Source organism: Centruroides sculpturatus, unplaced genomic scaffold, assembly GCF_000671375.1.
Source record: "Centruroides sculpturatus isolate CEXI.00-Female unplaced genomic scaffold, Cexi_2.0 scaffold101, whole genome shotgun sequence".
In the NCBI taxonomy this organism is placed as follows: Eukaryota; Metazoa; Arthropoda; class Arachnida; order Scorpiones; family Buthidae; genus Centruroides; species Centruroides sculpturatus.
The window spans coordinates 261,174-286,855 of record NW_019384361.1 but is presented as its reverse complement, the minus strand read 5'-3'; the positions used below and the strand labels follow the sequence as shown (position 1 = coordinate 286,855).

At 31.6% G+C, this 25,682-nt stretch overlaps 1 protein-coding gene across 2 annotated transcripts in view; it reads left to right on the top strand.

Annotated features, from left to right (window-relative positions):
- LOC111641120 (adapter molecule Crk-like) overlaps positions 1 to 25,682 on the top strand; it is a 37,320-nt gene that overhangs the window by 5,608 nt on the left and 6,030 nt on the right. For both annotated transcript variants that reach the window (XM_023387251.1, XM_023387244.1), the window contains exons 2-3: positions 13,129 to 13,251; positions 23,305 to 23,458. In XM_023387251.1, the coding sequence (XP_023243019.1) occupies positions 13,129 to 13,251; positions 23,305 to 23,458 (277 nt within the window). The remainder of the gene's footprint in view (positions 1 to 13,128; positions 13,252 to 23,304; positions 23,459 to 25,682) is intronic.

The window sequence follows — 25,682 nt, the reverse complement described above, 5'->3', positions numbered from 1 at the left end:
TTTCGTTTTTTTAAATAAAACATAATACAAAATATTATTGTGAATTTTTATAATAAGATTTTAAAATGCAAAGGTGGTCAATACTTGGATCACTCAATTTGATTCTTATTTTAGTCATGAAAAGTCCTGCTACCGAGAATTCCTTTTCCGATTCAGTTGATTTGAGTGGAATTCTGTCTTCTCTGAAATGCATTAAACACGTTATGTGTTTTTTCGCCTGTAGCCTGGAAAATTTCTAGTTTGTTTTTGAGATTGTAGTACTTCTTTTGCTCTCTAGTATTGATTTATCTACCTTGGCTGCTTTAATAGAAACATCAAACTTATATCCCAATAATTTGGCAGTTCATTTGTCTTTAATAATCAGGTTTATGAAGAAAAACTTCATACTTACAGACTTCATACTCATTTGTATCCTTGCCCAATTTGCACAACCTGGCATTATGCAGTTATTGAAGCTACTGGGCATTGTTAAAATTAAGACAGCATAAGCACAATTATTCAAGATATTACATGTTCTGACAAGTAAAGAATTTTCAGTCTTGTCACAAATAAGCCACATATTGATTATTGACCATTTGTGACATGCCATAACAAGCAAAAATTTAAAAAACTAATAAGTAGGTTTAAAATTAATAAATACAAATACGAAAACGTTTTTATTTTATTAATTTTTATTTGCTGGATTATTAGAGGTGTGTTTTATTCGTAATAAATACTAATGTATTCTCACCGTTTGAATTAATTATACTTTCTGTTTGCAAAATTTCCTCAACCTTCACACAAAATAAGAAAAAAATGAATTTTTAAGAAATTTGCAAGATTTCCCGGGTTAAAAAAAACAACCGGGATCCCGTTTGAGAAACCCTAATTGGGACAACTACTGAAGGCAGTCCTGTGACATATCAAGAGTGTCACAGGACTACCTCTACCACATTGTCACATTTCTCTGGCCTGTCCAGGAATCAGGGAATCGGTGGAAAATCAGGGGACTGGGCAGGTTCCCTGATTTGCCACTGATTTAACATGTCAGGGATCACCTGGGATGCCAAGTTGGACAGTGTAGGAGTTTGGACAAATTAGAGGAACTCTTGCAGCAACTGTAGATTGAGATGCTCCAGAACACCATATGGCACCTGTATGCCTTTATGACCGCTCGTATCACATTGTGTCAATCTAGAGGTGGCCCAACAGGGTACAAGAACCTCCTTTCATCTGTAGTGTTTCCTGCAGTAAATGATCCTTTTTTTTTCATTTTGTAATCACCTATCTCACTGTTACTCACACAGTTACAATTTTGTTCAATTCTAACAACTCCTTGGTGTGCTAATTTTTATGGCAGTGATTGTATTATATAATTGAATTTTAAGAATTTCATTATTTTTTGAAAGCAAACACTTTAAAGATTTCTCATTGATAGAATTTAAAAATGCAAATTAGTACAGTAATAACTCAGTTTTCGTTGACTTTGGTTATTGTCTGTTTCAGTTTTTTATTTATTTATTTATATTTTTTTTTGTGAAAATTTTGTCTCAGATTTTGTTGGCGTGCTTCACTGCTAATTTTGCGAAAACACAAGTTTTCCTGCTCAGTGCGGCATTGTTTCTCATTGTGTGAGCATTATCCCACACATCCAGCCAAACAATGGCCATATTCAAAATCTTAGCACAGTTAGCACCTCTGTTCAAAATCTCAGATGACTTCTGGTGCTGCCAGCATGTTTCCAGAAAACTGCAAATGTTTTTTTTTTGGTGCTTGATACACCAGCAAACGAAGGCAGTCACCATGAGGCTCGTAAGAGCTCTATTTTGCGTTGACAATTTTGAATTTAATTTATTTGTTGATGAATAAACCCTGAATAAATTAATATTCGGTTAGTACATTAATAAAATATTTTAATATACTAGTATATTTAATAGTATAGTAAGGCATCACATAATTTGTTTTAGTTGTTAAAGTGTAATCTTAGAATTGATTTAATTATTTAAAACTCCTATGGAAATTTTAAAAATCTTTATTCTTATTTCTCTTTTCAAAATACAGTAGAGCATCAATTTTCTGAAAGTCAATCATCCGAAAGAATTCCAGTCGGCAAATTTAAATTTTTGCCAGTGCTGTGGCGCTTCAATCTTTGGCTATGTCTTGGGCTACTCAAACATTTTACGTTTTTGATACTAAATTAACATCTGAAGTATAATTTTTTATTATTTTTATATTTTTCAATATATTTATTTTGTTTGTACAAAATAAAAAAATAATTTTTAACGATACAATAGTCTTTGTTAGGCTTAACATCGACGAAAATTCAATGCGAAGCAACACGCAACGGATAAAAATTTCGACATTGTATACGTTAAACTATTTTTTCGTACGTAAATCAGTTATCCGAAATATCAGTTATCCGGACAACCCCAGTCCCCAATTGATTCGGAAAATCAACGCTCTACTGTACTCATTTTTTCATTAAGCTGTTTTCATTAAATAAGTTCAAAAATAAATTTAACGTAACATGAAAGTCTACATCATTTGCCATTTTTATTGTTTTTCTCTCCCAAAATTCCCAGCTGTCATCGTTTGTGTTCTCTAGAAAACGCCAGCAGTTGTGTCACTTCCAGCAGCATCTCACTGGATTGATGCTGAGATTTTGAATAAATCCAATTCCATTGCTTTCCTTTCTCTTTATAAAATGTGTTTTTGGTATATATTTTGGAGTGTCTAGAATGAATTAATTGGATTTACATTGATTTATATGGAAATAATTGCCTCGGTTTTTGGACGGATTATCGACATAAACCAAGGTATTACTGTATATGACACGGTGAACAATGTTATGAACTTTTTATATTAAAGAATACTTTTGCTTGTTTTATTTTTAGTGTTCTTCATTTCAAGCCATTTGAATAAAACAAAATACATATCAATTTAGTTAAATTTAAAAAATAAATTTTTTGATATAATCAAAAATTTAAAGTGGCACCTACTGTATTTTCATTTCTAGCATTTATATTAATATATTTTGAAATATAGTAGAATCCACTTATTGCAATTAGATAGTTATTAGTTATGTAATATTATACAAATTAGCATGTCTCTAAACATGGAAGTTAAAATATACTTATGCACTGATTTATTGTAATCAGAGTTTTGGTTATAGTTAGCATTATCTTCAGTTAGATAGGCATTTCAAGCTACAGTAGAACCCCTCTAGTCCACCCTCGGCTAATCCGTCACTCCGGTTAATCCGACCGTGGTCGGAGTCAAGAAACTTGTCCCGACTCGTCAGTGACTCACCGTCCATAGCGTTCTTCTGTGTTCGTTACAGTATATGTTTTATATTGTGTGTGCGTGTACAGTTTTGTGTGTGTTTTCAACATGTCAGGAGTGAAACGTAAATACGTTACTCTTTCATTAAATGAAAAATTAGCAGTACTACAAAGACTGGACAAAGGGAAGATTGTTTATTTTACTTTTTTCTGATAATCTGACCTTTTTTGCATTCCGACCATACCCCCAGTCCCAAAGGTGATGGATTAGTGGGGTTCTACTGTATATGCTTATTCATGCCATCAGTCTCAACATATAGCTGATGTAAGAGTAACTAATAATAATTGCATGTTATAAATCTTAACTAGTTCTTTAAATTGCTGGCATATGTTACTTCAGTTATATACTGGATGAATTACTATTAAAATTTATTATTATTAAAGTTATACATTTTTTATTGCTTTAGCATATCCTTTTAACATTGGATTCCATTTGCAATCTTATTTACTCTGCTTAACGTTATCAGTTGATTGTCACCATCAATATAGATGCATCTTAAGATGATTACAATAAGTGATATACTATTCAATGTTATATACTAGTTGTATCAGAATGATGTTTTAAAAATTTGAGGGATTGTAGAGGATGAAATTTTGAACATTTTGATATAAGGAACCCATAGCCAGAAATGTGATATAAAGTTTCTACAGCAGTAGGAAGTACTTGACCGCCCTTCACTTTGGTAGCTACTCTTCCGTCCATTGATGTCATGTTATTGTTCTTGACTTCTTCCTCTGAGATTATGTAAAGTCCATTGTGTACACAACACCTGTTGGAACAGTTCATGGCCTTATGGAGCGCATCTTTACAGCATTTAATACTATCAGAAGGGAGCGTGGCATCTTACAGAGTGTCGGACAAAACATGGTTCATCGTTGCACATTATGTAACGAAGTTGGTGGTCGTCACATTGAACATTTACTCTAAAGTAGTGCAGCCACTGATTCCATGTACAGTTTGATTGTACTCTACTGTTTTGTCAATAAAACATGTCATAAATACTGTATTCTGCTGTTTTATTCAGCATACTGACTGCAAAGTGCAAAGTGCTGTAGAAACTTTATATCACATTTCTGGCTATGGTTTCCTTATATCAAAACATTCAAAATTTCATCCTCTACAATCCCCCAAATTTTTAAAATGTCATTCTGATATACCCTGTATAAAAAACCAATAATTTCTCTCTTCATAAACAAATGATTGAGGTAGGAACATTTAAACTTATTTAAAAAACTCAAAACTCTTAGGCCACTGTGTTAATATATTAATTATATCAATAAGTTTTAATTTTGATGATATTCTGTCAACATTTCTGAGTAGAATCAGAGCAGTGGTGTCATGTGGTACAGTGACAAATGAGAAAGTAATTGTAAACATTTAGCTTGTGTTTTTAGAACCAGGATAAAAAATTATCATTAAATTTTTTTTCCTAAACTATGTAATATCCACTCATTGACTTTTATACTGCCTGCATTTTTCAAATTGTTTTAAGAAGTGCAAACATTTGATGATAAAAACTAGCAGTAGTGACACAGTTTACTAAATTTGATTACTTTCTTCTTCATGTACAGGGTCTTCACAAAATAACTTTGATATTTCAAAAATTGATATTAATCTCTATAAATAAGATATTAGAAATATGTTCCAATGTCTTCAGAATTTCAGCTTTTCTGGTACATATGGTGTTGAGTAAAAATAACACTACACCACACGGTGGTGTCAGTATCGTGGTGACAGTCTGCCAGAAAGTGCGGTGTATGATTTGGTTTATCAAAAGTAAATCTGTTGTTACTGTTCAATGGCAACAGAACATCATCATTATCTCAAATAAGACTATTCGCCTGTCTCTTTAAAACATTACAACTATATGGGCATGATAGTCACAATGGTACTCTAACATGCTGGTGTGCAAATATGGGAAAAGAGAATATTGTTCAGACAGTTGTATGGCCAAGAAGGGAGCATATATCAAAATGTACTGACTTCTGAAAAAACATTGAAAATATGTTCTTTCATTTCATCTTGTAATTCAAATGAAATTTTTCATTTATTAAATTGTGTAGGAAATGCTAAAGTTATTTTATAAAGACCCTATATTAAAGACTGGCATTACAAATTTTCAATCAAATTTCGAACTATAAAAATATTCAATCATCTCATTAGATGTTGTTTAATAAAGTTCACTATTTACTTATACCCCGTTAAAATAAATTGTTTTCAAGTCTATTATAAATTTATTTATTTTCACATTAAAAACCACCACTGTGCCCCTTTACATCATAAATTTTCCAAAATAAGCATTTAAAAACAAAAGCAAACTTTTTTATAATAAAATTAGTCATTTTTATTATGACAAAAAGGATTGTAAGTAATTATTCTTGCTATTTATTAATTAAATCACTGCATTGCATTACACGTTGCATTCCAACATTGTACTGCACTCTGTTGGGTTGAAGTTGTCATGTTGCCTATAAAATGACAAAGGCTAATTGCATTATGCTTTCAAATGAGGAATTCAAAGTGTAAATATTAATCACCTCAGTAACCTTAGTTACTGAGGTGATTAATATTTACATTTTTCCACTTTTGATTTTCTCTCTAAGCAGGAATTCAAAGTATATAAAAATTGAATACAAGTGAGAATTCTTTGTTATAAAATTTTAGAAATTTATTTTTGCTTTCATTTTTAATATTATCCTTAATTATTTTTAAGAAAAAATTAATCCATTGGTTTGGAATTTCATGTTAGATGCACCAGTACCATCAAGGGGAATGATGCATTTGTTCACTATATTCAGTAGGTATGAGAAATAAGATTTTGTATTCTGCAAGAATATGTTATATTACATTTCCAATATTTTTTTTTCAAAAAAAATAAAGTGCAGTTAGGCTAAGTGTATTAAAAGTAAGTTGGAGTTGTGACAAAGCAGTTTGCAGATGCATTTTTGGTGTGCCAACTAATGCATGAAAGCACAGATAAGAGGTTATTTTTGTCATTTCTTTGATTTTGTATACTTACTCAAGTATACAAAATTGTATTGTTGTCATTGAAGTTGTGCCTGCAGTTTTTACAAATGAATTGTTATTCTAAGAGAAGGATGATAAGTAGAATTATTGTTACTTATTACTAATTGAATAACAATTTCATGGTTTAATGTAACAAAATTTTTAAAAAGTATTTAACTGTAAATTTTTAGAATACTTAATTTTGAAATGAATTTTGCTTTTAATTTTTTTGAATAATATGTTTTAATGTAACTAAATTAACAAAAAATGTACTTGATTGAAAATAACTACAGGTAGGCCTTCTGCAACGCGGTAGATACATTCCTTGAAAATACTGCATTGTGGGAAATCGCGTTATAGGAGACATCAACTTAATATAAAAACTGGGATTTGGTTCTAAAAAGAGAAAAACTTGGCGTTTGAATGAATTTTGAATTTTTCAAACCAGCCATTGTTAGCCACGAATTTAACACTGGTTTCATTAGCTGACGACTGTCCCATTTGTTTTAAATAATCAAATATTTTTAAAGCTTTGTGTTTAAGTGCAGTTTTATTTAAAGGCAACCGTTTCTTGTTCTTATCTTCTACCCATAATATTAGCTCCTGTTCCATTTTTTCCATTATAGGTGCTCTCGGATGAGCAACATTTTTCACAAGAATAGATGATCTGGATGCAACCAAATTTCTGATCCTTTCTCCCGACCGAATCGTCGACTCATTTAAATTAAAATGCCTACCGATATCAGCTATACGCTCTTGATTTTTAATTTGATCCAAAATTTCTATATTTGTTTGAAGATTTATAAATTTCCTTTTTAACAACGGTCCTTTCTTTTCATTCGGCATTGTTATGGCTAAAATTTTTTCAATCAGTTTTGTGGGCAGTAAAAATCGCAAAAAATAACTTCCTTTCACTATGTTGTTAAAAATATACATCCAATAGAAGTTTATACTGTATTTTGGACCATTTTGTGGTTCCCACTTATTGAAAGAGTATAAATTATTGAAAATTTGGTGATATATTTGAGTGTTTATGGTAACTGATGCACATCTGTCTAGAAACCGGTCTTCCCCTGAAACTTTCAAGGGATTAACATGCCAATGTCCACAAACAGCTGTTTTCAAAGACTTTTAGCTGTGTATGCCGAACTGCGGCTTGTATCACGTGATCCGTTGAGATTTTTCTGTTATGTGAAGATAATTCGTTTCTAAATACCGTAAACCGCGTTGTAAAAGTACCGTGTTGTAGGAGGCTTACCTGTAATAAGTAAGAAAATTTCCACATTTTTCCAACCGCGTTGGAGCGAAAACACGTTGAAAAGGTACTGCGTTGTAGGAGGCCTACCTGTAATATAAATTTCTTAAATCTTACAAAATGTTATCATGAATGTTTGAATAGTATGCTTTTGTACAATAACAACAAAAGGAACAAAAATTAATAGTATGCCTTTATGTTGCTGTAAGTTTACTTTTTACTTTTTCAGCTGATATATAACAGAGGGAAAGTATAGAGATTGGACAAAAATGACCTCCCCAAGATTTTTACATTTTTGGACTCAGGACCTTGAAAAGTCAAGCATTCATTTCTTGACTTTTCAAGAAATTTGATGGTTTTTTCTATATGTATGATTGTTAGTGTAGGGGACAATCATGCCCCCTACACTAACAAATACAGAGTTCATCTTTACTTCAACACCAGAGTAAAATCCTCACTTCTGTAACCTGTTACCAGTGTGTTATGTGTAAAAAATACAGTGGGTGACAAATGTTTTCGAATGATTGCAAAGTTCTTCTTCAGATCAAATAGGTTTTGAATGCTTCAGAATGGAAGATTTAAAACGAAATTGAATGTTATTTCGACGAAATCCATTTTGCCGGGCATTTGCGATTGTGCGCTGATGGATATAATTATGGGTTGGCATCTATGAGGATCTGCAAGGCTAGGGTCAGATTAAGCTCCTCCTTCCAGTTGATGCAGGTGGTCTCTCAGATGGCTTTGTAAATGGATATGGCTTCTAGCCATTTAAGATGGTCCTGGTGAGGTGTGCTGACCATGATTTCGGCCTTGTCAAACTCCGCCTCGATGTGTGGATCAGTTGCATACACGGCAAGGGCAGTAGTGTGCTGTCCATGTTGAATGTATGCTCGGTGTTCTCTTACACGGGTACTTAAGGAGCATTTGGTAGAACCAATATATAACAAGTCCTTGCCCCAACTGTTGTCCTTAAGTGGGATGGAGTTTATATCAGAAAGTATGGTATGATCCGGAGGGTCTTTTTTATTTCAGAAGATGTTGAAGATTGTCGGACATATCCTGTATGCTATCCGCAGTTGATGTTTATTGGCAATCCCTGCATAAAAATTTCAAACTATCTTTGCAATAGTTCAAAAACATTCGTCATCCATTGTATTTTTTACATGTAACACACTGGTAACAAGTTACAGAAGTGAGTGGGCATGATTTTGTACTTCCACTCTGAAGCTTAATAACTATTGTGCCTTTTTTCAAAAATTTTTGAAATTTTGCAGGGATGTTTGTATATTAGGGAGATTGATGCTATTAAATTTTGCTGGTTAAAATCAAGGAGTGAGGAAATAGAAGGGGTCGTGTTATATCTCAAGTTTGTTATATCACTTTCTGTCATCAGGACACCTAAAAAAATAGACAAGACTTAATGAAGATTTTATTTGTTATTAGCATTTACAACTTTTTATAAAAGTCAAAATTAAGCTTTTTGCTATTTTATAATAATTAATAATATAAAAACTTTTTGAAATAAAATCTCATAATAGCACTGCATACAATTTTTAACTCTCACAGGGAAAGTTATGCAACTTTTTTGATGGATTTATTTTAGCAAGCCTCATTTTTGTTAAATTCAAATAAATTGGATTTTGAATTTTAGCTTTAGTTTGGTGTTAATCTTAAACATTGATTAGCTCGATCTTTACATTCGAATTTTAGATTGGTGAGCATTTTCAACTGTACTGAAAAATGTCTTGCTGTATTATTTAATTAATAAGTATCTTTTCTTTAAATACCCTTTATTCTTAAATGTGATAAAAATCATTGCACTTTCATTTTTTATTTAAGTTACATAGAATAAGGAAGATATAATTCATGATTGTTGAATAAAATGTATAATTGCAACTCTAAAATAACAATTCTTAAAGAAATTTTATTCCCATATAATTGATAATCTAGAGTTTAAATTTGCATAAGCTTATATTAAAATAAAATTATTTATCATTTGAAATTTAAAGAATCTTGTCAATGTCTTAGAAAAGTTATGTTAAGATAAACTTTCTTTTTTAATTTTGAGCTAATATTATTTTATATTTTAAAGATGTTCATAGTTTTATATTATTATGATATCTGTTACTTATGTTAAAGTTTGAATTGCCTTTTTTCCCTTTAAGATTTATAGCTATATTCATGTAGTAACCCATTAGAATCCTTAATTAAAAAACTATTTATTATACATCCCTGTATGTTTCTATATATAAATTATTGAAATTTTCAAATTATAAATATGATTACAAATGTGTTTTTTTTCCTTTCTTTAAAATTATGTATAATCTGGAATTTATAAAAAATAAAATCTAAGTAATGAAAATTCTGAATAACTATTTTATTAATTTGTGACATTGTTAAATATGAAAATTATAATGGAGTTATTCCAGTGCAAATGTTACAAAATTGTTGGTTATTCAGAGTTTACAAATAAAAAAGGTAACTAATTACATTTACAACTTTCATATTCCAGAAATATGAAATTTAAATTCGTATGATATAGTTCCTTATCACATTCAATCAATTCTGTTGTGTTAAGGAATTAATTTTAGTTCTGTGCTTTGGCAATGGTTCTACAGGGTGATTCATTTGGAACTTAACATTTATGTGGAATATCTCCACATGAAACATGAATGGAACAATTTTTTATTTCGTGGTGTTTTGGACAATCAGGGTATGTTTTACATTGCACAGTCACATTTGAATAACATAACTTGTAATCATGAATGAATCATCCTGTAGTTTACTAGACCAGTGTTCCGCAACCCTTTTCTACTCGCGGCACACCTGTGACCCGAAATGACTCAACACGGCACACCAAAATGTTATGCCCCTCAAAAACATATGATATGATACTACAGGTAGCCCTCGGTTTACGCCGCAGTTCCGTTCCTACAAAAGCTGGCGCAAATCGAATTGGCGTAAAACGAACCCATATTTACACTGAGGTATAGGGTTAGGTTCCACATAAGTGAAAAATATGCAAATAATTTTGTTTATTAATACAATATAATACAAAGTACAATAAATTTAATTTTTAAAATGTATTTTATCATAAAATAAAGTTAAATGTTTTTATTAAAAATTTTAGTTTCGGATCTCTTACATTTTTCGGAAAAAGTATCCATCTTTAATTGTTTACATTTTTGTTTTCTTTCATTGAGAATTTTGGAATATGATTGAATGGATACGATGATGCTCCTTTTTACATTCGTACTTCGCTCCCAATCATTGTCTAACTCACAAACTTCAACCGTCAAACTTTCCATAGTTGAAAGGATACGTTAACCTGACGTAGAGCTACGGACGAGCGGAGACACTGATTGGTCGACCACCGGTCGCCGTAGCGCATATGTAAGGTCAGTTTGAGCGGGAAAATTAAGGAGAGGTAGATATCGTCTGGCCAACGAGAAGTAGATTTGTCTCACTAACGATAGTTTGTGATCGCCGGAAGTGCTACCGCGTTGTAAGGTGTTTTCCTGAACAAACTGATATGGGATAAATTCAATGGCACTATGGATTCGGACGCCATTTATTGGACTATTAAGTTTGATAACTTGACTCGTGGGTATCTAAACGTTTAGTATTTTAATATTAATTTAATGCAAATATATACATACCTAATAATATTAAACAGAAAAAATAAATATATTCAATTAAATCTTTGTTTTAACGAATGTACATAGTCGCGGCTCGGTAAATACATCAACATTGAAATGAAAATCAGTCTAGCATAGGGAAAATCGGGGAATTACACAGCAAAATCGCGAATTGTGCAGCGGCGTTATTGTGAATCAGCGTAAATTGAACCGACATAAACTGAGGGCTACCTGTATTAGTGGAATTTTGTTATGCCATAAACCTATTATTATTATGTTGAGTTTCATGAGTTATACTCAGTTGACACCGATGGCTGTGTACTATGCCGGACCAGAGTTAAGGCATAGTAACCGAAACAAGACAAAAATTAAATAAGTGTGTCAGTGTGTGTGTGTGTGTGTGTGTGTGTGTGTGTGTGTATTCAGGAATATCCTAACAATATGACATGCATTCAATATAGTGGCCTTCTGTAATGTGATGTGTGTTTCTATTCAATTTTAATGTTCCCAGGCTTTTGTGTAGCGTGTGTGGTATGACACCTTTAAAGGAGAGAACGACAAGTACAATAAGCACCCTATCCATCCTCCGTAGATGCTTTATTTCCTGGGTGAGTTCTGTGTACTTGCTGATTTTTTCACTGCATGTGTTTTGTACATTGTGAGTGTTTGGAATGGCTAGGTCTATAATGTATGTGATTTTATTGTGTTTGTCAATGAGTGTGATGTCTGGTCTGCTGTGGTACATTATTTTATCTGTGATTATGGCTCTGTCATAGTACATTTTATGCGTGTTGTTTTCCAATACTGTCTGTTGAATGTATTTGTAGTATGGTTCATGGATGTCTAATAATTTGTGTTTCTCTGCAAGCTCTTGATGTATTTGCTATTTGATTATGTCTATGTAAATTATCTGTCTGTGCCAAGAGCTTGCAACCAGATGTGATGTGTTGTATAATTTCTGGCATGATGTGACATTTTCTGCATGTGTCATTTGTGAATGTTGTATCTTTGAGTATGTGTTTTCTGTAGTTTTTAGTATTTATGACCTGATCCTGTATGGCAATCATGAATCCTTCCGTCTCCCCAAAGAGGCATCCCCGATCTAACCAGCTGTTTGATGCAGTTTTTTCAACAAAATCCTGGGCCAGGTCATAAGGATGCCTACCATGGAGTGCCTTTTGAGCCCACGATTGCTTGATGGTGTCTATGCTTTTTATATGTTGTGTCAAGTCTGTATGATGTGAGTGTAAGTTCAATGGTGTGTTATTTGAGTCTGCTAGAGCTTATGTAATTGTGATGTTTCTTGTTTCTTGTAGAAAAACTCTTGTAGTGAAGGTTAACTATGTCAATCAGGCCATGTTTGCCATTTTTAGGTGAAAGGGTTAATCTTTCTATGGCAGATTTAGGATGATGTTCATGCTTAGTGAGTGTTGTTCTTGTTTTCATTTGGAGTTGCTTAAGATCTGTGTGAGTCCAATATATAACTCCAAAAGAATAAGTGAGTACTGGGACGACATATGTGTTTTAATGCTTTAACATCATCTTATTTCATTAGTGAATGAAATAGAAGCATAAGAAACACAACAACTGTGATAAAAATATATAAATAAAGCCTGAAATTAATAGAATCATGTAAAAGTTCACATCACACCTTTCACCTTGTGACGGCACACCGGTTGCAGAACACTGCACTAGACTATAACTTTAACAAGGTTATCATTTGGAGGTACTTTGAAGTTACTATGTTTAATGATGATGCATTTAATTTTAACTAAAACATTTAAATTTACATACTTGTTTTAAAGAATATATATTTTGGAAATTGAAGAAAAATACTTTTTAAAGCATTACACATTTTAATGATATTTTTCTTAAATAAAATACTCATATTTATGATTATTTTTATAGTTGGTATTTTGGACCAATGACCAGACAAGAAGCAACAGATCTTTTAATGGCAGAAAAAGAGGCAGGTGTATTTCTTGTACGGAATAGTACAACCATACAAGGAGATTTGGTTTTATGTGTTAGGTATAGAACTATTTAGTTTATTCTAATAATTTAAATATTTATAATTTTAAACAAACTCAATTGTTTTAATTATTAGAATAATAACTGAAATATTAAGAAGTAATTTTACTTTCCTGGCTATTATGTATACATAACAAGGGAAAGTATTGGAATTGTGTCACATTTGATCCTCCAAGTTTTTTTGCAAATCTCCACATTTTGAGATTTCCTGAACCCAAAAAAGTAAAAAAAAGGCATAAAAATTTTGTGTGTGTGTTGGCATCTATTTCACTTAATACCTCAGGATGGGGTGAAGATTAAGAAATGAAATTTGGCATGGTAGCTTGTGTGTGAAAGCCATCAATGCTATTAAATTTTTGTTGGAAATGGAGGGGTTATATTTCAAAGGTAGAACTTAATGAAGATTTTATATGTTGTTAGCATTTACAATTTTTTATGAAATCGATCGTTACCCTCAAAATTAAGCATTTTGTTATAAAAACTTTCTATATTTTTAGTTATTGGGCTGCAATTTGAAAAAATTGTAGACCTATAAATTCCCACTGTTGTTCATCTGTTGTCTTTCCTTAATCTCAAGAATGGAGTCAGATGAAAGCTGAGACCAGATATGGAAAGCTTAAGGACGGGAGGCCCCAATTAAGTATATATGACCTTCTGATGCAAACCTGAACTCACATTATTTTAATTAAAAATTTTCCTCTGAAAAAAGTTAGATGACAGACACTAACTCTATTGTTAACAGGGAAAGTATGATGTATAGGGGTAAAACACTACTAATTTGAGGTGGAGAGCATATATTTTAAATTAAAAACTTATTAAAAATATGGTTATCACAATGCCAGGCTGCAATTTTTAATGTCACAATAAATAATTGCTTGTTATTAAATGACAAAAGCAGCAAACACAGTAATCTGGAGGTGGGACTACATGCCTTGAATGAAGATTTTATTCTCATATCTGAAAAGGGAGGCGAAACAAACATATTGGACTTCCAAGCTCTCTATCTGTCCATTAAACTGCTACCTTGTTTTTATGAGATCAGGGACTTCCTTCTCACCACTGTGAAGAATGCCTGCAAATATCATTAAAAGTATTTTAGAGCTTGTTTACCTTATTTGTTGTTTTCCCTTTTTTAGCTATTACAATAAGATCATCTTCAAGGCAGGGATATACCTATGGGAGTTCCACCTCTGGATTACTGTGTGAGCTTGCTATTTGTTGCTTGGAAAAGGTGGTTTTACCAGAATTCCAACATCTTATTTTGATATATATGAGATATGTCAGCAATATCTTTATCATTAAATAGAACGTGCTCAGCAAAATATTAAGCAATAACCAAACACCTTTATTGTTGCCGAGAAAGTTTATACATTACCAGTATATTATTATTATTATTATTATTTTAATCCATTGTCAGTTTTTTTGAAATTTAAATATTTGTATTTGATCTTGTGGAACGAAATCTTCCAATTGTCTGTTTTCAACCTGATGATGGTCTATGGAATAGGTCGAAAATGTTTGTTTTAAATAAACTTTCTCTGCAACGATAAAGGTGTTTGGTTATTGTTTAATATCTTTTTCTTTATGGCTTAAGAAATCCAACCTGCAACTATTTCTCTAAAGGATTAATTTCAATCCCTATGGTCTTCTATAATTGGAACAAGAAAGCACAACTTCAGTACATTTCTTGGATGTTTCCATTACTTGTAAGAACGATGAAATCCATACCAATATGTTATAAGCCAATGTATCAATCAAGTTTTGTACCTTACAACTCTGTTGACCCATAACACACAAAACTTTCTGCATTCAGGTTATTAATTAGATCATTCATACATTGTACAAGTATAGTAGACTATTAGCNTAATCTATTCACGTTTGATAAAATGTGTACACAACATCATTGAATTTTTTGGCTTGTATATTTTCTGATTTTTCTAATGCTAAGACCACTTTTCTAATAACAATAGGAAGAAACCCTTCATTTTTTCTTTCAACTAACTTTAGCTTTAATTAACAAGTGTATCATCCACCAACTAGAGAGTTTAAAAACTATCACAAAAATCCCCATAAGAGTGTCCACCCCCTGGTACTGTCAGTGGGCCGTTTGGTTGGAGATACACTGCACTACTGCGCTCTATGTAGTAATGCAACACAGATCGTGATGGCGTACACAAAACTAACTTGTTCAATATATTATTAAAAAATTTTTTTAAAACTTTGCATCAACTTTACAAAATAAAGGACAAAATGTCTATTTTAGAAAATAAATAAAGCTAAAGGAGAGAGCAGTGAAATAAAGGACTGTTCTCTTAAATAAAGGACGTATGGTCACTGTACCTATGACGCTCTTGTCTGTCCGCTAGGACTGTCAAGAATTAACACGATTGGTGAAACGTAGTGACAGCGGTCCAATAGAGAGCAGGGTCCTTGTCATAATGCGGTTTGCTCACCAATTTTCGTACGTGCGTTAATCGAGCCGAATATTCGGTATTCGGCCTGAGGCTGAATATACTATTCGTTGCAACACTAATATTCAACAATAAAACTTTGTTTTAATATTCTCTAGCTCCCATTAAAGTTTGTACAGAGTTTCAAATCACCCTGTATACATATCAAATANAATTTTTTTTTAAACTTTGCGTCAACTTTACAAAATAAAGGACAAAATGCCTATTTTAGAAAATAAATAAAGCTAAAGGAGAGAGCAGTGAAATAAAGGACTGTCCTCTTAAATAAAGGACGTATGGTCACTGTACCTATGACGCTCTTGTCTGTCCGCTAGGACTGTCAAGAATTAACACAATTGGTGAAACGTAGTGACAGCGGTCCAATAGAGAGCAGGGTCCTTGTCATAATGCGGTTTGCTCACCAATTTTTGTACGTGCGTTAATCGAGCCGAATATTCGGCTATTCGGCCAAGCTCTTGGCCGAATATTCGGTATTCGGCCTGAGGCAGAATATACTATTCGTTGCAACACTAATATTCAACAATAAAACTTTGTTTTAATATTCTCTAGCTCCCATTAAAGTTTGTACAGAGTTTCAAATCACCCTGTATACATATCAAATATGCTGGTATATATTGGCCTGGCATAAAGGTCTAAACTAGAATTTTGAGCTAAAAATCACAAGTTTATACAAATGCATTGTATAAGTTGACTTCTTATCATATGTCCTATTCCATTGGTCCCCAACCCCCAGGCCACGGACCAGTACTGGTCCGTGGATCAAATGGTACTGGGCCGCCCAAGGAACATTAAATTACTGGTATTTCCATTTTATTTACTATGGTGTATTTCTCTCGGGTTTGTGCAACTTTTAATGGGTGATGGAACAACGGAATAAACTGGACCTAAGAAACACACTTCGGGTGTCATTGTCTCCTATTACCCCCAGATGGAACTGTCTTGTTGCAAAGAAATAAGCTCAGGGTTCTCATTGATTTAGCGTTCTAGTGAGTTAAAATGTTAAATCACAGTATATTCATTTTTTGGTGTAACTATATTTTATTTTGAAGGCATATTTAAATACAATTAAATTAAAATTATTAAATTAAATCAATTTAAAATATAAACAATCAACGTCCCCCCTCAGTGGGCAGTGGTAAAATATCAAACATTGACCGGTCCACAGCGATAAAAAGGTTGGGGACTGCTGTCCTATTCTAATCTATTGGAGAACACGATATACACAACTGGAAGAAATGAAATGTAAAATATAGTGTATGATAATCTAAGGTGAAAGCATAGCACAATAAGACCATACCATTTTCATTGCGACACTAACCATAATATCTTTCAATAATACTTATATCACATTTAAAAAGTAATAATAATCCAGGACACTAAAGTTCATTAAAAATATGAATGTAGACTAACAAAAATTGCATCTTCACTTGTCCTTTTTCACACTATTAACTAATCTATAATATATTGAGGTTCAACCTTTTATTTGATGCTATGACTTCAGTAAATTATGTAAAAGATAAAATATCCACTGGTGATTTGGTAATATCATTAAAGTAAATAAAATTGCATTTGAAAAAAAGATTAGTTAGATTCAGTGTATTTTACATTTGTTCCTGGTTTAAAAAAGGGCAAGTGAAGATACCATTTTGGGTAGTCTACATTCATGTATTTAATGAACTTATATTTTATAGTTCATACAAAAAGGGATGAGAAAAACATTCTCTCAAATCCTATTTTACAAAATTCATGCTTAAAAGTAAAGACTTTTGGGATCAAAGCAAACATTTTCAATAAAATACTAGTACAGTAGACCCCCCTATAAAACGGGTTCATATAATACAGATTTGTATAACACGGCAAAAAAATTGCGATTGTATTCATATAAACACGTTAAAAGAAACTCATATAATATGGTAAAACGTCATCGCTGACTCGTGTTGTGACAGGATTGGTCAAATCTAGACCAATAGTGGATATTGCACAAACCATTGAGTTTAAACGAGCACTGGACCTACTAAAAAACATTTATTATTCAACGGCCATAAAAATTATATACAGTCGACCCCCCTATAACGTACGTTCCTATAACGTAGCGAAAAAATTGTAGAAACTTTCGTATGACGTACCTCCTATAACGTCGTTTCGCGAGAAGATTGATAGAGTCTGGACCAATAGTGGATGAGCAGCCGAACTACTTACCTCCGACCCTGCGCCACGCTACGGAGCGGCTAAATTGAGTTTGCTATCGTCTGTTTAGTATTATATATAAATTATATATAAATTAGGTACTGTACATATAATTATATATTAATTATATATAAATTAGGTACTGTATATATAATTATATATTAACTTAATTTATTGTAACTTTATTATAATTATATATATGCTTTCTGCCGCCTGGCAACACGCTACGGAGATTTTAGGCTAGTAAGTTGAGTTTATTATCGTCTGTACAGTATGTAAATTAGGTACCGTAAGTCTAATACAGCACTAATTTTATACATTTCTTGTGAAAGAAACACTTCTTATTCAACGGCCATAAAAATTATTTATATTAATGATGTCTCCAAAGGTCAAGTTATTTTTATGCGAAAAATTCGTTATTAGAAATCGCGGCCGCCGTTTAATGTGCTGTTCCGCGATGAAAACCAGCTTTAAGCAACGGCGTAGTCGAACGGTACACACTCGGTAAGTAATCCTATAATTTTTTGTTTATAGCATAGTTTATACAGATTATTCCCAAAAAATTATACGTATTTTGGAAATGTTGAGTCGAATTAGTCTAGAATCGGTTAATTTTATAGAAGAAAACCTTTCGAACAGTCTTAGTCCGTAAAGTTCCCACCTATCGGGCTGCGATTGGCTCATATATTTAATCGTTCCTACAACGTAATTTTCGGTTAGCGTGGAACGTATCTAAGCATTATAGGGGGGTCTACTGTATTTATTAATGATGTCTCCAAAGTTCAGCAAATTTTTTGCAGAAAAATAACTTATCAGAAAACATGCACTCGCCGTTCGATGCACCGCTTTGCGACGAAAACAAGCTTAAGAAATGGCATCATCGAACAATGCACACTCAATAAGTAATCCTACAATTTTTTGTTTATAGCATAGTTTATATGGATTATTCCCAAAAAATTATACATGATTTGGAAACGCTGAGTCAAATTAGTGTAGAATCGATTAATTTTATGGAAGAAAACCTTTCAAACAGCCTTAGTCCCTAAACTGCACACATTCTGGGCTGTGATTTAAGTGACTCATAAAGCACAGAATTCATATAAAATGGAACGTATCTACCGTGTTATAGGGGGGTCTACTGTATTTATAGTTTACGCAACTTAGTACCTCAGTTGTATTGCTACCATATTTTTGTGGAATGACCAGCTTGCTGCAAAAAATGGGAGACAACCAGCATGCCAGAAACCCCGGGGTTACCAGTATGCTGATTAAACTGCAACTAAAATATAAAATTAATCAGATCTAACAAGCTTAGTTAATTAAATGTTAAAGAAAACATTCTTCTGAGTACAATCAAATAATATTATAATAATTTGACTGCCTTAAAATCAGGAAGAGTTTTCCTTTACAGGACAATAAAACAATTAACAACTTATTGACATTTATAGTAGTAGTAGTTAGTCAGTGTGGCTACACTGATCTTAAAAATAACACCTTCCTCTGAAATTTCACACAAAGCAATGTTAATAGTTTACAGAGAGTTTTTTAAATTTAATATGTATTTGCATTTTTGAATTAAATAATAAAATGCACATTAAAAAGCACTTTTGGAATTCCAAGAGTATTTTACATTGTTAGAAAGAAGACAAAAACATGGATATGGTGGCTTTAAAATCTCTTTGGGTATGATGTAAATTTTTGAGTGTACCTATCAGTGGCGTGTCGTGACATTTGACAATAGGGAAGCTGTGTTTCTGTAAGAAGCTGACTTTCAGGGGCAATCAGTTAATTGCGCGTTGGTCTAGGTCAGGGGTCGCCAAACTTTTTTAACTGTTGACCCCCAACCACTTTCCAAAGCCTCACATTGACCCCACCGTAAAGTTTTACTACAAGTGTATGTGTATGAGTGAAAAAAAAAAAAAATGTTGTGGTTTCTGTATAAGCAAAAAGGAAAAAGGAAAAAAGGCTGTGACCCCTTAGATGCATCGACCCCCTAGCCGCATCGGCCACTTTGGCGACTCCTGGTCTAGGGTCCATTCGTATTCGTTTGTTTGATAAGCCAATAAAAACCGTAGACTTCTCTAAATGTATTTTTAATATCTCAATTACATTCCAAATTGCTAGCCATGGTATAAGGGCTACAATTAAAAATAAAATTATAAAAACTTACGTGGTGAAATAAAATGTGTGGTGGATATATATATATATCCACAATATTCTTCAATTGTATGAATAAACTTTTAAAGAAAATTATAATTAAATATAGTTTTGTGAAGAAACATACATAAAAATAACAAAATATTCTTTACTTTTTAAATATTAAAACAATCCACAGTTAAAATTGCTCCCTACAAGTGGCTTATGGATAGAATCAGAGACGATCTTGGTAGGTGTGCAGTGTGTGCATGCATGCCAAATCCTGAGGGTGCCGATACCAATTAATGTCAAATATCGCTTTTGTCACATCACTAGTATATCTCAAAGGATGTGACAGGATTGTTGTAGATTTTAAGCTTTTTCACCATAGCTGTAAAAATCTAAATATGTTAAACTTAATAGTCATTTGTTTTCTAACTAATTCGTTTTCAAAATTCAAAATGAGAGTAACTTTTCAGTCACACTCATTGAACTGGAAAAATTTGTCTTTATTACATCTAATATTACGAAGAAATTAGTCCCCACTGTACTCGGCTAGAGATTGATTCAGTTAAGCTTTTGTTTAAGTAAAATTCCTGCTCTTTCAGCAGGGTTTTATTTATGTTCCTAATTTACTAATCTCTTAATTATTTAACTACTTTTTAAGTAAAAAAAGTTGAAACCAGTTACTTTGTACTTGAATATTTGTAGTCTTGGGAAAGTAATGGAAAGACAAATTTTTATGACAATGGATAAATACATTGTAAATTTAAGGAAAATAAATTGTAGAGCTTTTTTGTACCTTGTGCATCTCATTCATCAAATTTAGTTGTAAATGATGCTGCCAAAGTAACAGTTAATTTTTTAACATTGTACAAGAATTGTACATGTTCTTTTCTGCATCCCCTTATAGATAGGACATACTAAATTGTAATATCACTAGTTTAACATTGAAATCCATAAGTAATATAAGATGGGTGAGCAGAATAAATATATCAAATATTTTAATGGATTTTTTTTTAACTCCTGTCAACTATACAGAACTATTATAAAAACATACCAGTAAATTCCTATCGGTTGGGTTAAGTTATAAATCTATTCATGATTCACATAATGGGGCGAGGGCGGTCAAATACCTCGCAGGCAGGCAGCTAACATCCCAGAACTGGTCCTGGATAGAATCATTGGAAGCATTGTGTGTGTAGTTTCCACCATGAGGTTAGTGCTCTGTAAAGCACATGTGCAAATGCCTATAATCTGGCTGCTTGGAAGCTGATCCTGTTTCGACAATACAGCGCTTCCATTCCGCCACCAATATTCGAATATACAATAGCAATCTTATCGTTTTTTTCACACATAGTATAGAAATTTGTAATAAGATATACATAATGCGGTTATAATAAAATATTAATTTTAATTAATTCAAAGTACTGTACATTAAAGTATGAAAATAATCGCGCAATATGTATTTATATTTTAGAAAATACAAGGGAAGCAGCGCTTCCACTGCTTTCAAGGACAGCACGCCACTGGTACCTATACATAATGCAACTTGTATGTTATATTGTTTGTATTCTATTTAGTTTTTAAACTGAAAAAAATAAATGTTGAAAATGTTTTAATGGTTGTATTTCATTAATATAATAATATCATCAATATTTCTAGAAATGCTGTTCTTCCTTTGATTTGTTTTGGTCTTGGGATATGTAACAATAGTTAGATTTACTAATTCATTGTATTGTGTGTGTGTTAATAAATCATCATCAGTATATATTGCAAAGAATGGAAGATAATTTCATTACTTATTCCATAATTTTTAAAAGATTTATTTCGGAATGATGTCTTTTTGTAGGATTGGTTCCTGTTGTTGTTGTTTATAACATACTTTTAATAATCTTTTCTTTCATATTTGATGTAATTTAATTCAGTTTCACATTTTCATTTTTTTTTATTTTTATCATTAAATTTTTATGGATGACAAAATAAAAATGTTATTTATTGAAAATTTGTTCTAGCTGGTTGTGTTTATTCTGTTGAGTACCAAGTGACTTTTTCCAGAATTTATGTTCAAATACTGAATTGTTCAGGTACCGAGATATTGCTGTATTTCATTTGTCATTTTTACAAATGAAGTAATTATTCATAGGTAATTAATATATATAGCTGAAAAAATTTTAATAACATGTACCTAAAAATGTTTAAATAAACTACTGAATACAAAGATTAATCTATAAAAATAAACAACAGTGACAGTCTTAAGGGCTAAAGTCTGAAAGCAATAACAATCACACTTGGTTGATAGGAAAGTTAGTGCAAGGTTTTTCTTCCTTGTCCTATTTGTTTTCATTAAAGTAAACCTGATGAAAAGCACAAAATAATATGAAAATTTCAATATTCCAAAATTTGTGTGCAAATTTCAGACAACACATGTACTTGAATAAAAAAATATATAGAATAACAAAGTTTACACTTAAAAATTGTGAAATTTTGTACAGATTTAGCTTTTAAAATTATTTCTAAATTAAATCCTGTCATAAAGTTTTTGGTATAAATTCTGTTTTAAGTTTTTGTCTGTTACATATGAAATACTAAATATCTAATTGAAAAAAATATGTCAATGAATATAAATTATTTCAAAATTCAGATAATTAAATTTGTAAAAATATTTATCTAGACAAATTTATAAATGATGATAACTTGCTGAAACAAAATTATCGAATTTTCTGATGTATATTGGTAATTAATTATGAAAATGAAATGAGTAGAAATACAGTAGAGCATCGATTATCTGAATACTGATCAACTGAATCATTGGTTAACTGAAAGTGCTCCAGTTGGCAAATTCAAATTTTTGCTGGGGCTGTGACGTTGCAGCACTCTTCCCCTCCCTGCCAAATTGAACTGTAGGCCTAGTTTATTAATGTATTACATTATGTAAGGTATGTATTTGTAAGACGTGTGATACAAATTATATACAGTACAGTTTTGTGTTTAATATATTTTTTTGTAAATGAGCAGTTATCTGAATAACCCCAGTCCTGAATTGTTTTGGATAATTGATGCTTTACTGTAAATTTAGATATAAAAATATGATAAATAAATAGTGTATGGTGCCATTTTTTCCTACTTCAAGCAAATCATTAAATATATTCATCAAATTATAAGAAGCAGGCTCAAATATAGAAGTCTATGGACTTATTACAAGTCTGCTTCTTATAATTTAATTTGTATTCAACTGAAAAATTTGTTTTAAATATAGGGAAGATAGTAAAGTTAGTCACTACATAATTAATCGAATCCAACAAGGGGAGCAGACAAGGTTTAGAATTGGTGATCAAATGTTTCCTGATATACCCTCATTGCTCAGTTTTTATAAATTGCATTATTTGGATACAACACCTTTAATAAAACCAGTAAGTATATCTTTTTATATTAAATTTGTAATTTTATGAATTGAAATAGAAATAATTAGTAAAAATTATTTTGATATGTGAAGATATTTTGATGTATAAACTATATATTTATAGATATAAATATGCATTGATAGCCTCATATATGAATTATTCAAATGATGTTCTTTATTCATTGTAATATCATAATCAAAGAATCCTAATATTACAAATGTATTCTAAGTGCATTTGTGAAAATTTTAAAGTAATGCTAATGAAAATGGAAAGTAGGGATGATTCCATTTCCAGTCTCTGTTTCTGTTGGTTACAATAAGATTGCCTGTGCTGGATTGAAATTCTGTAATAAACTTATTCTTAACAGTTCATTATAGTAGGTTTATTTAATTACCTATATATATAAAGCTGAAAAACCAGATTCTTTCTTTCTGTTACTGTATGCCAAAAATGGCCACTAGGGGTGCTCCTAGCTATTATTTAAATTAACAATAAATTCATTATATTATTTGATGCAGTTTTTTGCATTTTTGGCTACATTTTACTAGGGTATGCCATGAGAAATTCAGCATATTATTATTTTTATTTGTAATAGGAATTTATTATTTATACCACAGAATGACAACGTTGCTGCTAGAACACCCATTAGGGAGTGTCCTGGGCTACTAGAATAAAAGGATTGGAAGTACAAAATAATCTAATAATCTTAATTTTTTTTTGTTGTTTTCTGACCGGGCAACACCAGAGCTAATCTGCTGGTTACTACATAAAAGCAGAACAGTTTTATATGTACAGTATCATTACAATGTTTTTACTGCTTCAAAAACTATATTACTACTGTGAAATAGGAAAATTTTATATAAAAGGTCTGATGATTGCTATTTTACTGATTATTAAAAAAAGTTTGTATATAAAAGTCATTACTAGTAAAAGGTGCTGTACAAAATTTATTCATTAAATTACTGCTTGCAAACATATCTGCAAAAAAAATGCTCTCAAAGTACAATCAACCTTGGGTTTCAAACTTAATTTGTTCCTAAAAGTTATTCAAAAACCAATTTGTTCTAAACGAGAAACAAATTTTCCTATAAAAATCAATATAAAATGAAAATTTCTGAACTTTTGCAGGAAGATTTGTGTATTATAAAAGTTGTGCTATTAAATTTTGGTGGTTAAAGATCGAGGGGTGGGGAGATAATGGGGATCAGAGCCGTAACTAGCCATTCCTGTGCCCTGTGCAAGAATTTGCATTTAGGCCCCTTAATTTATTTGGTTTTGGGAAAATAATAAAACAAATACTGTATATTACAATAGATTTTTTAATAAGATTTATTTTAATTGAATTTTTCTGGTTTTCATTTCAGCAAATTCACTAATTACACCATCATAATTAATATTTTTAATGATATTGTATTCTATTGAAATAATAGAAATATTGGATAATCGTTCTTGTATTATAGTTGATCTTAAATAATTTTTTTATTAAGTTTAACTTCCTAAAACTTCTCTCGCTAGAAGCAATAGAAAAGGGAAGAGTTAGAAATATTCGAACAGCGACATTAATATTTGGGTAAGACTCAATTAAACCAAAATCACGAAGAGCCTGTAGAATATTAAACGGAGATGCAGTTTCTATATCTTGTATAAGAGTCGTTACTTCAAAATTAAAACTTTCAATTTCATTTGTGAATTCATACTTTTTTAAATCTTTGCTATATTTAATAGCGAGATCTGTATCCGAATTTTTTTAAATCAGCAACACTCGTGTATTGTAAAGACGAGCCACAGAGAAAGCAAAAATCATCACAGATAGTTTTCATTTTTTTCATAACGCCAATCTATTTGACACAATAGAGTGTCAAGAACACTGTAAATTTGTATTTTAAATAATTTTTCGGGTGTCAAGTTACTTCGTTCATCTGGTGTTTTATCTATTTCCATTATCTTAACTCTTTTTTTTTTTGTTTATTAAGAAATCCTTTTTCTATACTTTTTGGTTTGTTTTAAGAATATGATCAATAATAGCATCTGTTAATATTGTTGGCCATAAAGCTATATCATTTATTACTTCCATGTATCTATATATATCGAAGCGTTTTTCTGGACTATTTCTATCTTCTGCGTTTTCGCAATCCCTTTTTCCAGTAGCATTTTAAAGACTGCGGGAGCCCCTTCGGGGCCCTACGCGCCCGCATAGTTCGCTTACCGCTTAATCCGCCGTTCAGGTATACAC